General features: G+C 38.6%; 2 protein-coding genes across 3 annotated transcripts; both read right to left on the bottom strand.

The window, feature by feature from the left end:
- Nucleotides 1-1,273: 1,273 nt before the first annotated feature.
- Nucleotides 1,274-19,778, bottom strand: LOC122656364 (60S ribosomal protein L13a-4). 2 transcript variants are annotated; one of them, XM_043850845.1, is made up of 5 exons: nt 19,761-19,778; nt 3,382-3,696; nt 3,143-3,259; nt 2,947-3,034; nt 1,274-1,591 (listed from the first exon to the last, which is right to left on the bottom strand). In XM_043850845.1, the coding sequence occupies exons 2-5, from the start codon at nt 3,651-3,653 to the stop codon at nt 1,448-1,450; spliced, it is 621 nt and encodes a 206-aa protein (XP_043706780.1). In that variant the 5' UTR covers nt 3,654-3,696; nt 19,761-19,778; the 3' UTR covers nt 1,274-1,447. The 2 variants fall into 2 exon arrangements, with proteins under 2 accessions (XP_043706780.1, XP_043706779.1); XM_043850844.1 differs by lacking the exon at nt 19,761-19,778 and having other exon boundaries at nt 3,382-3,738.
- Nucleotides 12,764-14,263, bottom strand: LOC122656363 (transcription factor FAMA-like). Its single transcript, XM_043850843.1, has 3 exons — nt 13,556-14,263; nt 12,972-13,391; nt 12,764-12,889 (listed from the first exon to the last, which is right to left on the bottom strand). Exons 1-3 carry the CDS (start codon nt 14,246-14,248, stop codon nt 12,791-12,793), a joined length of 1,212 nt encoding a protein of 403 aa, XP_043706778.1. The 5' UTR covers nt 14,249-14,263; the 3' UTR covers nt 12,764-12,790.
- Nucleotides 19,779-20,981: the final 1,203 nt, after the last annotated feature.

Here is a 20,981-nt window from a genome sequence, read left to right as displayed (position 1 = left end):
TGACTATCCCCCTTCTACAGTGTTTGATCTATCATTTCTCAAAAAACTCTTGAATCACATAGGATATAGGGGCACACAGCTATATACCTTGTTGATAGCATGTACTCCTGGAAATGATCACACACTTTCATGCCCTACATAGGGAAGTAGGAAAATTTGGAATCAAACAATGGATCGTTAAACAAAACTACAAATTGTCTACCCTTAATCTCCAAGAAGAGGGCAAATTGCAACTATGGTTGTGTAGATCTTGCAACCTAGATCCTTATCGAAAAAAAGAGGAAAAAACCGTGAAGCCTGGATGGTAAGAAATAGGGTAGAAGAAAACGAATGAACCAGAAACGTTTCCATTATGAAGCAACACGAGAGACATGTAGTCATTAACCAAGGCCCTCAGTTTCATACCCAAAAAAATATAAAATAGATTATTGAGAATATTACTTCCAGACATTTCACATCAAAACAGAGACATGGCCTGCAGGGAAGATATGTGACCGTCGTCACTGCAGTGATGAAGCCCAATCTCAGGTCATCCACATAAACCTTTTTTACCCTCGTAGTAATTGCTCCAAAGAGAACAGCTATAATACAACATTTCAATCGATTCATCAATATAAATTTTCACCTTAATTATACATTCCAATTCTAGAATTGGGGCTTCTTGTTACATTGGGATCTAGGTTACCAAATTGGAAATTTAATGTTAATCAGTAGGAAATTTTAAATAAAAATATGGCGTTCCCATTCACTGGGGTGGGAGAGGGCATCAAGACGATATTGTAGAAACATACTAAATCTCAATAAAGATTTGCTAACCCTTAGATGGTAGGTGAACCGTCATCTATGGGTCGAAGAAAACTTTCTCCCAAAAATAAAGAAACAAAACACGTCAATTATTTGTTCCTTTCCTATTCCGCATTCTAAGATCTCAGCAGATTCTGGTGTATACAAATTATAATAGAGTTAGTTCCTGTCCAATTCCAGGTTTTAAAATCTTGGATAGACTCCTTGAGGGCCTGAATGATCTGATCATTTAAGATTGTTTGTGGAAGCAAAACCCCAGAAGATTTAACCGTGCTAATTGTGCGACATATAATATTACTTGGCTATATCCAAGTAAACCAGCAATACATGTTATTACTTTACAAGTACAGGAAACCCTTTTCACATGTTTAAAATTCTCTTCGGTCAACTTAAAAATGAATTCCAAGGTTCCCAGAATCTTATTTTTCATTGTGACCAATAGGCTGGACCAACAAATTCCGCTATCTCATTCAGGTAAAAGACAAGTGAATCCAAAAGTTTTACAATGCTACTTAAAATACCAAAAAGCATCAGAACATTATGCCATTCTTCCCAAAGATAGTGCCAAAACTCAAGTTAAATTCAATAACAAAACAATTCTCTGCAAAATTCTCATTTGAAAAACAACTAAATCTTAAAACACTTAATATTTAACGGGAACAAGAACGTCTAATTGGACACCAAGCTTCTCCTCAGCTGCCTTCTCTGCCTTGACTCTCAATTTGGTCAACTGCTTCCTCCTATCGTATGCAACTTGAGCCCTCTCCTTTCTCTTCTTCTCGAGCTCCTGAAAGTAACATAATCATTACAAATGATTAAGAAACAAAGTAGTGCTTAAGCTATGATCCTTGACTGTATTGATTACAACTTTCAATTGCAAAGTTGAGAGACCTTAAAAAAAACACAACCTATAAGTACTATTAGACCAACATACATGTAACAGATCCGTGCTTTTACTATGATCTTTTTATGCAGAAGAATACTAATGTTACTTGCAATGATAATTTACCAAGCATCACATTTGTAGAACATATAGGCCATTAAAGCCTGCTCAAATTGGTAAATATTGATTTTAACCACATTAGAGGGGAATTTTTTTAAAAGTTACTTGTAAGGGCTTTGCAACTATAGATGACAAATTGCACAAACCCAGACCTACAAGAGATCAGTGGGGGTGTCCACCCAATGAAATTGTATTTGCTTCAAGTAGGCACTAGAAGCATAAGAGCAAAACATAACAGTTAACCTACATCCATAAAATGAGCTCACAGAAAAACACAAACACACTACACTAACTAGTCCATATTGAAGAGAGGATCAAAATTCTCCAGCTGTGTTTAATAGCAACAAACAATAACACAAAAATAAAAAAATAAAAAAACCAACTTACAGGTAAATTGCATTACATGTTATTAACACGGACTCTGGACTACTTCCACCAAGTTATTTTAATGACCAAAACACCATTCCTCCCGGTAGGTAGGTTACAATGCCTAAATTAATAATACAAACCCAGCCAAATTGACAGCAAATTCAACCTCGTAGGAAATGCAATCAGGTTAGACCATGGTGGGGTATGAAGCTGACCGGATTGGACTTGGTATGACAAGGCATGTAACCTGAACCTAACCGGGATTACCAGATGAAAACCCACAAAAGGGTAGATAGCAAGACTTGCTCATCGAACTTAACACACAGGTTTTTCTTATACAAACTGTTAAAATTTCACTGCCTGTGCATTTAGGTCACTAGATCTGCTACTCAATCATCTGATATAGATTACATGCCTTGTCATACCAAGTTTCTCAATAACGAAAACCAAAACAAATGCAGATAAGATTGTGTGAACTGAAAACTTCAAATAACAGACAACAAAGACGATCAATGAATCAGCAATATCACTAGGTTAAATAAACTACATTGCTTATGAATAGTCATTCTTCCAACTCAGAAGAACCCAGTGGAATAAAAAAACCATGGCAAAGAATAGTCATGCTAAGAACGTTGATGCAAACTGTCCAGCTAGATTATCTAATACAATCCAAAAGATAATTTTTTTAACTTGCTACATACAAAAACTCATACCTTTCAATCATTCAAAATAAAGCATAAACTAAATACGTAATAGTAGTCAAAACGTACCTTGATAGTGTCATAATGGTTCCATCCAACCTCAGAGGAGAGGCGTCCCATTAAACAATACTTATGTCCGGGTTGAAGCCTCAAGACCCTGATTTTACAATAACCCAAGCACAGAATTAGTGATCGATCCAAGCTAAAAACAGAAACCAATCGAATCAATTAACAGAACAAACATGCAAACAACGAGTAAACTCACTTAAGAGCGTCGGGGATAACCATCCTCTTCATCTTATCATAAGGAGGAGGAACACCCTCATAAGCCTTCAAACGAGCAAGCGCCGCAGCTCCACGCTTGGTCTTGTGAGGAATCATCCTTCATAAAACCAAACAGAAACAGAGACAATAAGTATATCAGTAAAGCGAAGGGGAAAAAAACAAAACACAACACAACATTTTAGGATACAGAATGAAGAAAACAAGCAAATGAGAGAATACCCTCGAATGGTCCTCCAGAGAATCTTAGAAGGAGCACGGAAATGAATAGGGCCATGGGAGGGCTTCGTGTTCATCCTCTTCCTGAGGAAACGAAGATACTTCATCTTCTGACGAACGAGACCACCCGAAAGGCAGATCTCCTCGCAGCGGACGACGACTACCTTCTGGCCATTGAGAAGCTCCTTCGCGAGTATCGACGCGAGGCGGCCAAGCATGTGGTGGCGAGCATCCACCACCACTCTTCGAGCGCAGATCCCTGACCCTGAGACCATCTTCTTCCTCTGTCACTGCTCTCTCTCGCTCTCTCGCTCTCTCGCTCTCAATCCGTCGCTTATTAGGGATATGCCCTCTTAGGGTTTATTTCTTTATATTGTGGTTTGTTTTTCCATTTTAGACCTGTTTTTCTTATCTATTTACTTCTGTGCCATCTCCGTAGGGATACCAGTCATACGACACGTAGTCAGGGTTGGCCACAACCAGGCCTGGCTAACCCAAACATAAGCAATGGTTGGATTGGGTTAGAACCAAAAGGAGGCATGTGGCCTTCTTTTCTTTTCTTACTTGTCTTTACCTCACTCTTCTTTACTCTTAAGCCTCTAGGTCATACCCGTTTCTTGCCCGACCTTTGGGGCTCAACGGATCGCCTCGCCCGTTTCTTGCCCAATCTGCGGAGCTCAATGGATCTGGGTCATTTTTTGAGCGTTTGTTTGCCTACCCTCAACGTCTCACCTGTTTCTTGCCCACTACGGAGTTCAACGAATCTGGATCATTTCTTGAGTAGAGTGTCATCCCTCTCAACGTCTCACCCATTTCTTGCCCCTTACACAAGGCTCAATGGATCTGGATCATTTCTTAAGTTAGGGTGTCTAATCTTGCTCAATGGATCGGAGTTGTTTGTTGAGTATGACATTAATTGGCTTTTCATTCTTTCAATCTCTTCCTATTCTTCTATTCATGTGGTTCATAAGAATCATATTATACTTAGACTAGTATTCATACTACAAATCACATCATTATAGGATCATATTCATACTAGATCATTGTGCTAAAAATTTCTACATGATAAATGAAACATGTTGCAATAGGAAATACTACAAAACATGTGCATTGTGATAGAATTCCCCTCACGTCAATGTCTCTACTGTGTACTTGTCGGTCAACTACTCTTAAACAACCTTAAACGTTCCAATTTTTAACTCACAAGATCCCTACATAACAATTTATATACATTAGCTCCTCTTTAAGTGTTCTTAGAATAGCATGTAAGCCTCCCCCCCCCCTACCATTCCCACTTAAAAAAACTCTCTAAACAGCCTTTCCTAGGGCATCCGGGGTGCTATTGGTCAACCTCTAGGTCGCACCGATCGACCGATACGGGGAAAATAGCTTGGGAATGGTACCTTTGCCATCCATTTCCCCATTAACTCCATGGGATTCACATCTCTTTCACTCATAACCACTTCAATACTTCAATAGACTCTCATATGACTCCAGACAATCAATAAAACTACTTCTAACAACCTAGATGGGCTAAAGGAAGATAGAAACCCTACCTTTGGACGTCAATACCCTAACTGAAGTTTTGTTTTTTGGTTTTTCTCGAGCCACTATGCTCCTAGGGTCCAAATCCTCAAGCTCTCGTGATCGAATCCCTCCTCCCTAGCTCTCTTTTCTCCTTTCTCTTTTTCCTCCGATTTTTTTCTAAGTATGAAATAAGAAAACTGAGTCAAAACCCTAACTTAAAGGTCATTCTCAAGCTATGTCGGTCAACCTCCATGACTTTTCAATCGATTGATAGTTAATTGGTTGTACCGCTGAACCTCTCGATCGCCTACCGGTCAACCAACAGCTTGATTGGGATGATTTGGTTGATTGGCAGACCTGTCGATTTCGACCGGCAACACACTGGAAGTTGTCGATCGGCACCAGATCTTGCTGCCAGGATCAGATCCTCTAACCCTTTCCCGCTCGATTGGCTATATCTCGCTCGTTTCAATCCTGTTTAGCCTGAGTCTTTTTCTACATGGAAGGTAAAACAATTACCTTCGCTTCTTGTGTTTTGGGTTTCCAGAAACTCTAACTAAAAGGTCTTTTAAAACTCGAATGAGGTCGCTGCTTCACCCTAAACCATACTCCGACAGTCCTATCTCTTTATCGTGGACCAACAGTAGTGTCAACACTGGTCCTAAGGTCAATCTAACTCATTCATCACCAAACCATCAAATTCAATTAACTTAACTTAAATCAATAACATTAGCCCATATTTACTTGAACTGGCAATAACTCCCCTGTTGGACCAACATTAACCGGATTTTGTGACGAATTCAGATAGTACTACCATTAATTAATGATGTATATAGTATAATGCCAATATTTTCGTGAGATTAAAGAAACTCCTACCTTGAAATGATTGTGGTCCTATTTCACCAGTTGACAAAATTAAGTGCAATGTTGACTGGACTTGTTAGTCCTTATTGTTGTAATTCATATTTGGTACCATATGTTATATGTAACCCTTTTTAGAGCTAGCAACATAGTAAGTAAATAATTGTTTTATATACTTATATATCAATGATTCAATGAATTTTATTTTATTTTTTTTTTGTAAAGTAAAATAAATGTAATTTTACAATATTTTCAAAAATATGAGGAAAAAAAGTGTTTCCATTTCAAATCGTAATAAACACATATTAATATTAATGCTCATTATTTAAAAAAATAATAATAATTTTGGTGATGAATGCATTTGCGATCATCACACAAGATCATCAAGATTTAAAAGAACGGAATCGGGATCTGAATCAGATCAGAATTAGTCAAAATCAATCAGGAATCAACCTGACGTGCCCTAATCTTACAAATCCAGTACTGGTCAATAATTTCTAAAATAAATTGGTCGTCAATAGAATGAAGCGACATCCATCTCCATCTATGTCTCTGTCTGTATCTCTATTGCTTTCGTCCATCCTAATAAAGATACATGATGGATACTTCAGGATCAACCTCTCCCCATGCAGCCAAGCTTTCCTCTGTAAGACCCTTTCTTGGGCTAACCCACCTCACACACTAACGCTTTCTAGCCCCCAACCTCCGTATCTCTGCCTCTCTTGGCGCTCCTCTTGCTATCCCTCCTTTACTTGCTCTAGCGATTAGTTCTACTTCAAAATGGTCAAGGTTCAATTCCTTCGCCATGTGGACGTGCTCACCCATTGGTCCAGACGCTTGTATAGAGACCATGTGACCAAGTAGAGATCTCTTGCGCTATATTATACATACGTTACAATATTATACAGTCTCTTCTTTATTATATTAATATATACACTCTTATATAATTGGTTTAAACGGTAGAAACCATTACAGAATAGTTTATTAAACGGTTTGATTTTTAAATTAAAATTAAACCATTAATTTATTAAACGAATTGCCGGTTTCGATTTAAACAATTCAATTAACCTGGACCGTGGGTTCCACAAGCAAACACGTTGGGCCCAAAGCCCATGTGACTAAGACTAATTTAAAAGGGTAAAGGCTGGAAAGAAAATCTCATATAAAGGATGTGGGTTGGATATATACGTGCAAGGCCACAAAGGAAGAAATAGATCCTTGTAGGCCCAAGTCGCCCAGCTATGGAACTTGGAAGGGTAGGTGGTGATTCCTCTCCTTGTTACTTGAACCACATGCTCCTATTGTCGCCGGACGATGCATCACTCGTCGATCCAGTAGATCTTTGCAGATCTGTTTGAAAGTAGATTGTGGTCGCAATTTTGGTGGTCTTCTTGCCGTCAATTGAAGTTCCACTCGCCAATCCATCAGACCCTTGCCTATACGACATGTCTGTTTGAAAGTAGGTTGTGGCAGTATGGCGGCATGCGTGGGGAATGGGGATTTTTTACTTTCGGCACGTATAGCAATCCTTTTATTGGTACGTCTGTGTATGTGCTTAAACTTAGCTATGTTTATAACCTGTTCTCTAGGGAAGTGATTATGAACCAACCCCTAGTATGGATGACACAGTCAATGACATGTGCGACCGGGTCAGTTTCCATTCCTTGGTTTTGGATATTGTATATCCATACCTCGTGTTTATCATGTTATCTATCGGTTTTATGTTTTGTACTTTACTTTGTTTGGTGTTGGGCACGCATGAATGAATAGCCTTGCTTTCTACCAAAAAAAAAAACAAAAAAATCGTAACTCTCAAATACCATCATTTAAGTTAGCCATAAGCCTTAGACATATCAAGCTTTAACATCATCCAACCACACTTCCCTTGATGACTATTTAAATAATGATATATTCCATGAACCCCTCCCCTCCATGCTAGGTGCCTTTGCCCTTGCCCTCACCCCTTGTTGCCCCTGCCTTTGCCTACAGCCCTTCCCATTCTTCTTGGAGTGAAAAGAAGAAGATTTTTTACGATTACCACCAATTGGTGGAGAAGGCACAAAAAGGACCCTAATGGTTGGTCTGAGCATGGAGAACTCTTCTTTGATGTAATCAAATGAGTTTTACTATTATTATCCATTATCATCCCCTTCATCTTCTTATTCATTACAAGCCCTACACCCTAGCTGTCCCCCACAACCTTTCCTTCATGGAATATGGGGCTGGGTTTGGGAGGTTTGTTCTACGTGGTCAAAGAGGGCTAGGATTTGGGCAGGGTCATATAATTCGATGTAGAAGGACACAACATGTTGACCTCAGAGGAGTTGGAGTTCGAGGTGTAGTGGAAAGCCTTCTATTTGGGTTGGGGTTGGGTATTGTTGGCGGGGTGCAGAGCAAATAGGGGTGACAGAGGGAGAATCTGAGAGAGGGGAGGGGGAGATGCCATGTAGCAATGTGTATCGTGAGTGTTGCATCGACAAATGAAACGTATTCTATTTCATCTGAAATTTTACCTTTAGCATTGCCATCAGTAGAGCACAAGACCCCAAAAAACTTTTGATTAAGAATCCACCATCGGTTGCCATCAATAAAAACATTCATCCCATTATTGCTTCTTGTTTGAAGCCCCTCCCCAAGCATACATACCTCTTTTATGAGGCTCTAGAAAAAAAGCTAACAGTGAACATTCCATCGTGTTCCAATCAATGGTTCAGATTTTCTGATTACGGTGTTCCAATGGACTAAGATGGTGACACTAATAAACTCCATCCATGTAGGTCCATTAATATTCTACGATATTATAAAGTGAAAAGACTTATTTGTAAGAAAACTATTTACTTGGGGGCTTAATTGTTATAAATGAGAAGATCATTATTTTAGAAATAAAATTGTACTCATATAAAGAAACATGAGTAGAATCACCTAATGAGATCTCACCTCTTGGCATATCTGACAACTGACTTAACATGTTCAGAGATTATAAAAGAGGAGGTAGGAGGAAATTAAAGAGAGAGTATTCTACGCAAGTCAGAAAACTCTCTCCCTCTTACCTACATTTTCTCTATTTCTCTCTTCTACCTGTGCAAGAGAGATCTCCATTCTCTCTCTTGCACGTAGAGAGATTTTTCTCTCTAGTTTGTGATTTGAAGAATGTCTTCATCGTGATCTTCACGAGGTTATAGTAGTTCTACCTATGGCTGCTGATTTGTTCAAGAGTTGTATTCCCTGTGAGAATCCACATGTGGATCATCAGATAACCCTAGCTAAGTCTTTCTTGTATGTTTAGGTTTTGAACACACTTAGGCTACATGGGGATTAAGTCTTGGATTAAAATTAGGTCACCCAGACACATGGGGTGGGCAAAATGATCACCCTGCCCCCCTGAATGGCAGGAACATGTGTTTGGGCACAGGCTACGCAGCGACACAAAGAACATCAGCCCTTAAAATTATTATAAACACTATCCTGCAACATTGAAGTTAGAGGTATTAGCTATATTTCCCTTTGCCCCTTACAGGATAATTAGTTTGCTGTGAATTCAGAATTTGTTGGTGAATGCCTTAACATAACTCTTTGATATTTCATGGCAGAACCACTAGGTTAGTAGTGTACTATATCACTGCAGTCAAAATATATGTTCCATCAAACTATGTGGTTTATGGGCGGGCGGTAGCAGCGCTTGAGCACTACCATTATAAAGTGATGTTAGCAGTGCTCCATCAATCTCAGCCGTTGAATTATTATCATTTAATCCATTCAATCTGGAATGTACATTTTATTAAACACATTACCTGTTCTTTACCCAGATAGCCAGTGAACTTTTCATCTCTTTCTTTTTTGTACATGGTTAGACCATTTTGCCCTTGATAGAATGGAATGACAAAAATACCCTTACTTTAAAAATAAAAAATAAAAAAACAAAACTTGCAACCCATCTTCCCCAAATCGATTGGGGAAGATGAGTTGCAGGTATCCTTCAACCCCCATTTTCCTTCATTCATCGATTTCTTCTAATCTTCCTTTTCTTCTTCTTCCCTGTGTTCTCAGATGGGTTGCAAGTTGGGAAGATTTTTAGAATAAACTTTGGACTGTTGTTGTAATGTAGTGGGAACTCTTCTTTCCCAGATCGTTTGCTTTAACCAAAACCCAGCAGGTTTTTCATGTGTTGTGGCTTCCAGTTCCAGTAAATGAAAAATAATAGAATGGACACAGTCGCAGCTGTGACCGTAAGTGAGGTTTTTGACTCCCCAGAGCTAACAAGTATGAATTCGATGTGAAATCTTGTGGGCGAATTTAACTCGGCTTTGGAAATGGGAACACAAGGTGCATCACATTGTATTTTGATTGACTCATGTTCGAAATTTTGATTCGATAAGCCGATCAATTCAAAATGAAGTCGATGCATCGGAATGGGAGAGGGTCAATCCAAATCCAATTTCATTATGTTAAACCCTAGTTTTATCTTGTAAACCAAAGCCACGCAATCTCGTATGGCAAATTAACAAGTATTTATGATGTCTTGTACACCACTTAAGATTGGATTATGTTTGCCTTCATCTACGATATATCGAGAATCTCTGCAGCTCCAAAGTCGACAAGCCACCAAACAGGCGGATGTTTACCACTTTGGGTTCACCTCATGGATATATACAAATCATAATCGGATAGAAAAATAGGCAGATTCAAATCGAATCCGCTATGCCCGATCCCAATTCCTGCTGTTTTGGAGCATATGATTGATCCAATCTGGGTTTCAAAGGTTCTATTAGAATGTGAACGATTTCAGATCTCCGTGATGGGGAGGTTTAAAACTCTAGATTTTTCCCGAGCCACCTCCGGAGTCTGGAAGAGGCATAAATGCTGAGCACATATGGTTTCAAGGGATGATTGCAAATGGGTTCAATCAAAGGGGTTTGCAGGGATGATTGCCAATGGGTTGAATGATACCTACAACCCATCTTCCCCAATCGAGGGTTGCAGGTTTTTTTTTTTTTAAAAAAAAAAAAAAGTAAGGGCATTTTTGTCATTCCACTCGATATCGATTCCTAGTCGAACACATATCGGTGGGTTGGTACAGATAAGGGTGAAAATATAAAAAAAAAAATGTAATTTTGAACAAAAAAAAGAGGGTAAACCTAACTGATAGATCGATTTAGATCGGTATCGGTTGAGACTGATATCGATTCCGGGTCGATCTTGTATCGGTGGGTCAGTATAGACAAGGGTAAAAATATGTTTAAAAAAATAAGTACTTTTTTTGAAGAACATAGGTTAACCTAATCGATGCAGTCCGATAAATACCGTCCCAGATCGGTATCGGTGGAGATGGAGATCGATATGTATTAGATTGCAAATACCGATATCGATTTCTAGCCGAACCCGTATCGGTGGGTTGGTACGGACAAGGGTGAAAATGTAAAAAAAAAAATCTAACTTTTGAAAGAAAAAAAAAGTGTAAACCTAACTGATAGATCGATTTAGATTAGTATCGGTTGAGACCGATATCGATTCTGGGTCGATCTTGTATCGATGGGTCAAAGGAAGGGAAAGGGATTTGGGGGATGGTGTATGAAAAAGAAGAGAGAGGTGTTTGAAAGAGATGAAAAGTTCACGGACTATGTGGAATGTGGGTAAAGAACAAGTAATGTGTTTAATAAAATAAACGTTTCAGATTAAATGATAGTAATTCAACGGTTCAGATTGATGGAGTACTGCTAACATTATAAAGGAATGGCAGCGCTTGAGCGCTGCGACCTTTTGGCCGTGGTTTATACTGCTTATCTAATGGTGTCACCAAAAAATGATTGTTTGGTTCAACTGGGTATCCTTGCAGTGATGTTTAGTGTTTTATATCATAAAAATAGGGCATCAAGTCAACTGGGTCAGTGGGGTGTGTAGGGTCAACCTTGTCATACCAGAAACATGGACAGTTGTTCACATAGATCCAATATCCTCATGCACGGCGTAGAGTGGTCCAACCAGTCCATTAACTAGCTAGGATTCATCCATCAGACTGACTCATTTTAGGATTTTGATTCTAAGTTCTTGCTGGAGGGGTACCCTTATCCTTTGACTGTCCCTTAATTATCAGTTGAGCTGCTTTGTATACAGAGTGAAGGCATGCAGATTTAGGGCAACCCACTAGCCATAGGACTCCCCTTATTAGGGTTTCATTGGGTCCAAGGTCTACTAGTCCCCACCATCTGATCTACAATAACATCCACATCCGAAAACCAACAAAACTGAAAGTACTGACAAGTCAACTTACATCAATACAGTACCAAGCACGTTGACCTTTTCACAACTCTCACTATCTCACTTACATGATACATGTATAAACATTTTAAAGTGCGGACAAATACTATTCCCAGAGCTTGTCTCCTATACTCTTCCCCACCTTTCTCTCTTCTCAATTGTTATATATGTATCGAATTCTTGTACTCGTTTTGAAAAATGATCCATTCCGATATTTTTTATGATGATTGAAATGGAATTTTTTTCTAAGATCTGTGATGGTAACGTAGGGTTTGAGCCGATAGGTACAAATCAACCCGATCTAATGGAGGAGTATTTATTTCCTTTACCCTCTTTATTGTAAAGTAAGTGAGATTTACAATATAGTAATGTAAATCTTCAGCTACACCCGAGGACATAGCACACCATACTGATGTGTGAACTACGTTAAATCTCGGTGTCATCTTGCTCTGTTTTAGTTTTTATTCGTATTTTATTTGGTGTTTGTTCTAAATTCAACCAAGCTAGAACTCTCACTAGAAGAAAACAAAAGCTGTTTCTCATTATCATGGATATATAAAACACTACTGATATGACTGCACAAAGGGCTCTTCAATTCAAATAAACAAATTCATACATAGAAAAGTAAATATCTCATCATTTCCTATATGTGATGATAAAGTTTTCAATTTCACTAACAAACTTAAAAATTTTAAAAAAAAAAAGAAAAAAAAAAGGCCCTTCTTAAGAGAAGACTACTACTGCAACTTAATTTTTCAGTTCCTGCATATCATATTGTGTTGTTGGTGGTGATGCTGCTTGCATGGATGAATATCTGTTGGACTGAATTCGCGATATCATCAGCTGTAAACCTCGATTCACTTGAAACCTATAATAGATAAGGATGAACTAATTATTAATTTGAGGAGCATTTTAAGATTTAAATTGTTAATGAAGATTTGATGTATTACCTTGACATTGAAGGAATAGAGAACTGTTTGTTCAATGGTGGTGATGTTGGTGTGAAGGATATCAAGATTCAAATCTTCAAGAGCAGCTATGGTCTCAAGGAGTTGTCCATGTCTTCTTCTAGAAAGGATCTTGATCATAGCATCAAACCCTAAGAGCTTTACTTCAACATCAGCTAAGTAAGATTTATTCTCAGCTGTTTCTTCATAAAATCCAGTATCAAAGTCTGCAATCTTGATTTGATCATTTGGAAGAAACATTGGAGGATTGAATGATGGTTGAGATTGTACTACAATTGGAAGTGGAGGCTCACCGCCGCTCCCATAGAGTCTACGCCGCTTCTTAGACTCTAAACATTGAAGTAGTTGCTCTAATTCTCTCACAAACTCAATCGCACCACCAATAATTGATGCTTGATCTCCCTGTACAAAATTGTAACCACAAAAAAAAAAAAACATTTAATGCTCAGGGTTTCACTTGTTATGGATTTGAGACAACTCATCCTTAAAAGCTAGCCATTAAAGAGAGGGGATTTGGATGAAACCCTAAAAAAATAAAGAATAGTATAAGAAATTAAAATTAGTACCCTTTGAACATAAGAACCAGGCATGAGGGATCTCAAGACTCTAAGGTGTTCATTCATCTGCTTTCTTCGATTTCGTTCCACTGCAATATGAGTCATCCTTTGGCTCTGAACCTCTTCACTAGTCTTGATAGTCCTCGATCTCTTTCGCCGGATCTTATTAGCTTCACAACTAGTGCTCTTTTGAAGTATTCGAAGCTGCCGCCGCCGCTGCACCAATGTGTTCTCAGAAACCTGACCTTCTTCTTCTTCCTCTCTTTCCTCCTCTTCAGCCACTGTTGCCTTCTCGGTCTCTTCATCTGCGATCTTGGTCTGGTTTAAGGCTAACTTGGGTCCGAAATCGGCGAATTGCATCACATCGGCAAAGCTCAACCTATCTAGAGGTGAAGAGGAGGCACTGCAGAAACCAGCTGGTGATGCTTGTTGAGGTGGAGGGTTACTCAACATGTAATCCACCATTCCAGCATTGGAATTCTCTCCATGGAATGGCCTAAGGAGCTGCTGCTGCTGCTGTTGATGATGATAATGATGGTCTAGAGTGTAATCCAAGGGTGTAAAGCTAGCCTGCAACAATTGAGGTTCCAAGTAAAACATGGCCACAGAAATACCCAGAGAAAGAGAGAGAGAAAATAATTTGAAATAAGAGTGAATGGAGTGAGAGCTTACCGAGTAGTTTTCTTCTTCCTTGTCATCCATAGCTGTGTATAACTGTGGTGTTGACTTCAAGAAGAGGTAAACCAGATCAGTGAAAAAGTAATAATAAAAGATGAATTTAGAGGTAGTAAATGGAAGAGTTTGAGAATCTAAACAAATATTTGATTAGATTTCAGTTTCTGGAATTGGGTTTTTTTGGAGTACTCATCTTGTGGGGTTACAAGTCTAATTTTTGCTAGCTATATCATTTATGGGTTTACAGAGCAAAATAGATTTCTTTCTCTCTTTTCTTCATCCACTGGGGAAGAGAACAGCAAAGAACATCTAATAAGACTTTCTTCTTTGAAGTGGTGAATCATAGATGGAGAAGCTTACCCACTTCCCCTTCCTTGCATGCATTTTATTACGTCTCAAAGATAGCTTTGAACACGAGAGAGAGAAAGAGAGCGAGAGAGAGAGAGAGAGATATTAAATCCCACCTTTTCACCACCTCCAATTTAATTTTCTCACAGACCAACAACGCTCTTTCTCTTTCTTTGCTTTTCCTAAAATCAGGAAAATTATCCAAATCAGATCATCTACTGCCAAGCTGCCCGGCAGGATCGTGTTGCCACCTCAATTTGTCGGATGCAGATCTTCTACGGCGCAGCTGCTCGTCCTGTCTATGCTGCGAAGATATAGGGCTGCATGCAAAGACCGCTTTACCCCCACATGGGCAAGTCGCTCGGGCAGGGGTAAGGCGGTCTTTGCACACAACCCTGTGTCTGCATAGCACAGGCGGGCAGCTGCACCATAGATGATCCAAATTCCAATTTGCCTGTCCGTTAATTTCCTCAATTCCCTCTAATAGAGGGAGGTGGACCACTCGGGCAGTGTGTTAGGGGGTAGGATAGTCATTTCTGTCCTCCCTATTAGATGGAATTGAGAAAATTGAAGGACAGGTAAGTTGAACAATTTGGATCCTCTACTGTCGAGCTGCGCGATAGGACCTACTGCCAAGACACAGCAAAACAATAAATGACCACCTTACACCGACTTGGGCAAAGCGCTTGGGCAAAGGTAAGACGGTAATTTACTGCCTTGTTGTGTAAATTGAGAGGATAAAGATCCCTAAAATCATAAATCAACAAATTGTGAAAATCTTAAAACTTGAAATAAAATGGACTATATAACTAACCACGTGTCTCATACTTGAAGGATCAGGATGAAAGAAGATAAAATTAAAATTAAAATTAATAAAAGAATGAAAGGGATAGAATTGGCTTTACAGGTAAGGGATGTTGATTGGGACGGTTCTGGAGACTACATATCTTAATTGGTTCCACCTTTATGAAACAAGGACCAAAATCGTCCGGATAAACTAATATTTCTAAACCTTGGAACCAATACTAATTAGAACCAATACCATTTGATATCTATTATTACCTTTCTAAAAACTTTCAAACAACTATTACCCTTCTCTGTTGCATTCTAATAATTAACTAGGCCCTACCGTTACATACACGTAATACACAGAGTTTCTCGTGAGAGTATGCTGCTGTCACGAATTTTCTAAGACCAAAATATTCTTTTGAGGTGGTAATTATAAAAAAAAACCCCACCCCATCACCGTCCCTTCTTCTCCTCCTCCTCCTCGTGCTCCTCCTTTTTCTTTTCCTCCTTCTTCTTCCTCTGCAACCCCAACCGCCCCAATCTCTCTCTAGCTCTCTTTCCAAGACCTCCTTCTCTATACCCAAAAAACGAAAGAGAGGCTTCTGCATTAATCCAGTGAGCAACAACCGATTAGAGAAGAAATGATTCCATGCCTGTTCTTTACCTTGAATCTTCTCGTCCATTCACAGGAACAAAATTTTGGCAATCCAAAACATAATCCAGTCCACCAGAAATGCTTAAAAAGGTATCCAATACGAGGAATGGAGAAGCTCAAGAGAAAAAAAATCACCAAACATACAATAGAAGAACAAAAGGTTTCTTCCTTTTTTTTAACATCCCTTTCCAAACCAAAAATCATCGGACGGCGGACACCACTGACGAGCCATGAAATTTTTAAATGAAAAGAAAATACAGAGAAATAAATTAGGGAAACGCAATTCAAGGAGAAGTAAAGAGTAAAGAATTGATCATACCTTAAAGCTAAAAGAGACAAGGAAAGTAACAGAGTGGATCTGGAGAGCAAAAGAAGTGGAATTTCAGGGTTGCAGAGGAGGAAGAAGAAGAAGGAGAAGGGACGGTGATGGGGGTGGGGTTTTTTTTTTATAATTCCCATCCCAAAAGAGCATTTTGATCCTAGAAAATTCGTGACAACGGCACACTCTCACGATTAATCCTTTCCGTTACGGATATGTAACGGTAGAGGCGAGTTAGTTATTAGTATGCAATAGGGGAGAGTAATAGTTATTTGAAAATTTTTAGGGAGATAATAGTAGATATCAAAATTTTTAAGATGATAATTGTAAAAAACCCTTTTTTTTTTTTTTTTGTTGGATCAAAATGACAGCTGGCCATTGAAGATTTTCATTTAATTTTTAAAATCAATTGTGGGATCTTTATCCCCCCAATTTACCTGTCCGTTAATTTTCTCATTTCCATCTAATAGGGGGTGAAAATTACCACCCTACCCCTGTTCGAACACATTGTCTAGATGAGGTCCACCTCCCTCTATTAGAGAGAATTAAGAAAATTGAAGAGTAAGCAAATTGAGGTGATAATTTTTTGTGACAGCATTTTTTTCATCTCGTCTAGCGGAGCCACAAAGTTTTCTTCGCCCTTCTTGACACAAGGGAGTGAAAAATCACCCAGTTCACGATGAGTCGAGGGTCAATCCTTTTGCTCTTGTTCATACATATGGAATGATCGAAATACAAACAGCTAAAATAATAACAACCGCTTAGCTAAACGGAGTGGGAAAGCCATTGATTCTTTTCTTAACCAACTTGACATTGTGAATGGATTTGTTTGTATGTATAGACACTTCAGTCGTGCTTGTCATTTCTTGATAAAGGAATTAACACTCGGCCGATTCGAGACACAAGGAAGTAGGCTAACCAAGGTAAAAGAAAAAAAAAAAAAAAAAGACCCAAAAGACTTCTAGCAGCCATACTCCCAACGACCAAATTAAAATCACTCCTGGAAGAAGTCCGACTCTAATGCAATAATCTTTTCACGAAACACCAACTCCTTTGAAGAGATGAAAATCCCTCCACTATGCTCTTACTCTTTTGGAAAATCTACAAAAGGAAAAGGAAAAGGAAAAGGAAAAGGCCCAAAAAAAAAATTAGCAAATAAAACTTAGCATTAAAGGTCTAGTAACAAAGGTAAACAAACCCTATCCCAACTAATGGAATGGAAAAACATGTTATTGTCAGTACCTTTCCAAAGGAATGCAGTCATCAAGGAGCCTTTCATGGTGATGGGGTGGTTATTTCGCCTCGGCCATTCTGTGTTTGGGTGTAGGAGCCATGCTTCCAGACATAATCCTTTTTTCTTTGTTTATATCTTGTTCCTTTTGTGAGAGAATTTGAGTGGCAGGATTGTTGAGTCTGCGTCTTGAATTCCTCCAAGCTTTTTCAATTTTTGAATTGCTCTTTAATTTCCTCAATATATCTTCACCATCTCTACAAGATATGAAATTTCTACTCCAAGTTATTTCTATCGCATGTTATTTTATATGGCATGCTAGGAATCATTATTGCAAATCATTGCCGTTTTAATCTTTGTGTTATCTAATCAATCCAGATGCCTAAGATTGTGCCTCTCAATGATTGAGTTGCTTGCATTCCTTGGAATAATCCCCTTGCTTTTGCCTCCTGTGCACATCCTGTATAACCAAAATCTATAGAAGCAAACACAAATTTCCTATAAATGATAATCATAATACCGCCCGCGTAGTGGACTACACCAATGGAGGAATAGGACGAGCATCATATAGGAAGGACAGTGGGCCATTTTAAAGGGGGAAGAGAGAGATAGACATAGTGGGCGCAAGCTCGTGGTACGCGGGCTGTGTGCCCAGCCTTTTCTCAAAGAGTTAACAAGTCTAAAGAAAGTATTTTTTTAGCCTATATAAAATCTATGATAATATTAAACAAAAGGGAAAAAGAACTTACCAGTTGTGTGGCTCGCGTGGTTCTTGAGTTTAGACACAAACCAATTCCTTTATGTGTGAAAAAACCGTTAGACTTCCACTGAAATTGAAAATCATATCCGATCCAATGCCTCTGCTCACACTTTTATTGCCTACCACATTGGTGCAGGGGCTACACGACTGGTTAGCGTTCTCTTGCCCTAAACAAAAATAATGAACATTTTTAATACGTTTGGCCTAAGGGAAATATTGAGTAAAAAAAGAGTTACCATTAATAATCTGTTACGAATTTTTGATCGTTTTTTATTTTTAATCCGTCAATTCTGATCTCAGTTTTGAGTCTCAATTCCATACCTATCTCCCCCTCCCCCAACCCTTTTTATTTTTTTTTATTTTTATACCATGTGATGAAGGTTCACCACACCATTTTAGGGTTCCCAAACCATGGATTAAGAGATTCTCTCTTCACTGTTGGTGAAAAAAAACTTGATCCCAAAATAAACAAAGCATGGTAGTACACGTGGCCGACCAGATTGTAACTGTGCAGAGGGATCGACCCATACTAATCAAACGTTGTAAGGGGGTTAAAGTCTGAAATGGACAAGAACATACACGTGGCAAGTCAGGAGGGTCTGTATCACCTTAAAGCTTCTCATCTGATTTTAAACATATTGGACTCAAATTTTCCAAGCGTCCAACATTTAAAAGCTTACTTGTCTTTGAAGAAAGGGTTACTGTAGATAAAAGTTAGTCAAGATTCATGTGAAACAGAAAGCTAAGGTTTAACCGAGACCACCCGTGGGGCTTTGGAAAAATACTGCGGCTTTCTCGTGGTGAAAGGGAGTCTATACTCTGAGGAAGTTTAGAAAGACTCTTAAAACTAAGACAACATCGGAGTGTTGGTAGTCATGGGATCATGTCTTGATTCATCTCTTCATTTGTTCTATAAGAATTAAGGAAAGGATTAAAAAAAAAAAAATTCCATCACCATGGAAAAAGGAAATCACCACATGTCTGAATGTGCAACGGAAAGAGAATGATTCGGGTTAAAACCTTTCATATCCCATAAATAACAAATGATTAAAACATTAATGTGGGATAATGAAAACATCAAGATTCGTAACTTGGAGAGCTTCAAATGTTATCCATCCTCAAGATAATGTTTTTTCCTCCAACAAACACACCAGGTAAGACAATCTTGAACCTTCTTTGATGCAACCAAGGTTCTCCAAGCCAATCCAAGAATCTCTTCAAAATCTTCAAGAAAACACTAGGGTTTCACCAAACCCGATGAAACCCTAACTCTCAAGAATAAGAGAGCAAGAAGAAGAAGAGAAAAGATCAAGAGAGAGGAGAGAGAATGCCAAGAGATTTTCGGCCAAAGGGAGAGAGCCAAAAATCCGATCAAGCTTGGCTCCCCTATTGGCCGATTTATTTATAGTGCCCATGAGGTGTACTTCCTTCATTCTCTCTCTCTCTCTCTCTCTCTCAAGGTGGCTTAAACCTGTCTATTTATAATGTGCTTCTAATTGTTGAAGAAGCAGAATCTTAAAAGGAATAATAATCAATTATTTATTTCTATTTAATGGATAATAAAAAATAATAGCATCACATCCATTAAATTAAATTAATCAATTAACAAATTTCAAATTTTCTTTATAAAATAGCAAATTCCAAAATTACCCTCACATAATATCTTATTATGTACCAACCCTCGACTAATTGACATCATCATTATGAAATCTAGGACATGTATACAAATATTGTCAAACTTCATCCCATATTTTTTTTGGATAACAAACATCACTTTATATTACATGTCCATATCAGAGCGTCTTTGTCAGAATCCGCAAAACACGATCAAACATTTTTAATCAAAACATACATATAATGGATCAGGATAGTCTCCAAGGAAAAGGGAACGCCCAAGGCGCTGCCAACCATTGGGTTGTGCCGCACACATCCCTAAACGTGCACCAAGATGTATGCAACACAGCTCAACCGCTGGATGCCCCCTGGCAGCACCCTGTGCTCACGCCTCCCTAGAGACGAGCTAAATTTACATATAATCTATCATTTTATGTGAAAATAAATTTTACGTACAAAACCATTTCTAAAATGCTACAAGATCCTGATGCTCATCCAACCATCCACAAACAACCTTTCACTTGATGTTGCTCAATCGGACAGTTGATACCATGTTGAGTGATTTTTTCGCTCACAAAATGTTCGCACATTCCCAAAATATATTTCTTAAAATCTCAGTCATTGATAAACCAAAGAATGCGTTCATATTTTACAACGACAAGATGCTCAGGTACTAGGTCTCTATGACACATGTCTATCCCTTATGGATGTCTATCGGTTCACTTTTGTGTTGGTTCAAAATACAACATCTAGAAACCGAAATCGAGTAGGAGTCTATGTTTCCAAACCAAAGCTGAACTGATACAATTCGATTTTTATTCAGTTCCACATTTGATTCACTATTTGATATTTACCCGACTTGCATTCAGTTAGGAACACACTCCAAACCAAAACAAACTCAAAACCCCACCCCCCTCCCCTCCCCTCTCCTCCCCAACACCCTATTTTACGTGTATGGGTAAACTTCTAACCTTTTCAAAGTAAAAAAACCAAAAACAATAAAGAAAACTCTTTGTTTGTTAACTTCATGAAAGCAAATAGAGA

The sequence above is a fragment of the Telopea speciosissima genome, chromosome 3, assembly GCF_018873765.1.
Source record: "Telopea speciosissima isolate NSW1024214 ecotype Mountain lineage chromosome 3, Tspe_v1, whole genome shotgun sequence".
Classification (NCBI taxonomy): Eukaryota; Viridiplantae; Streptophyta; class Magnoliopsida; order Proteales; family Proteaceae; genus Telopea; species Telopea speciosissima.
The sequence above is the reverse complement of the archived record's forward strand: the minus strand, read 5'-3'. Positions and strand labels throughout refer to the sequence as shown.

What these genes read in the sequence shown, in the direction of transcription:
- LOC122656364 (XM_043850845.1), bottom strand. Translation starts at nt 3,653, where the DNA reads ATGGTCTCAGGGTCAGGGATCTGCGCTCGAAGAGTGGTGGTGGATGCT. An exon ending in GTTATCCCCGACGCTCTTAA is followed by an intron (nt 3,035 to 3,142) that starts GTGAGTTTACTC and finishes TTGTAAAATCAG; the next exon opens with GGTCTTGAGGCTTCAACCCG. An exon ending in ACCATTATGACACTATCAAG is followed by an intron (nt 1,592 to 2,946) that starts GTACGTTTTGAC and finishes TGTTACTTTCAG; the next exon opens with GAGCTCGAGAAGAAGAGAAA.
- LOC122656363 (XM_043850843.1), bottom strand. Translation starts at nt 14,248, where the DNA reads ATGGATGACAAGGAAGAAGAAAACTACTCGGTAAGCTCTCACTCCATT. An exon ending in CTGGTTCTTATGTTCAAAGG is followed by an intron (nt 13,392 to 13,555) that starts GTACTAATTTTA and finishes AATTTTGTACAG; the next exon opens with GGAGATCAAGCATCAATTAT. An exon ending in TCTATTCCTTCAATGTCAAG is followed by an intron (nt 12,890 to 12,971) that starts GTAATACATCAA and finishes TATCTATTATAG; the next exon opens with GTTTCAAGTGAATCGAGGTT.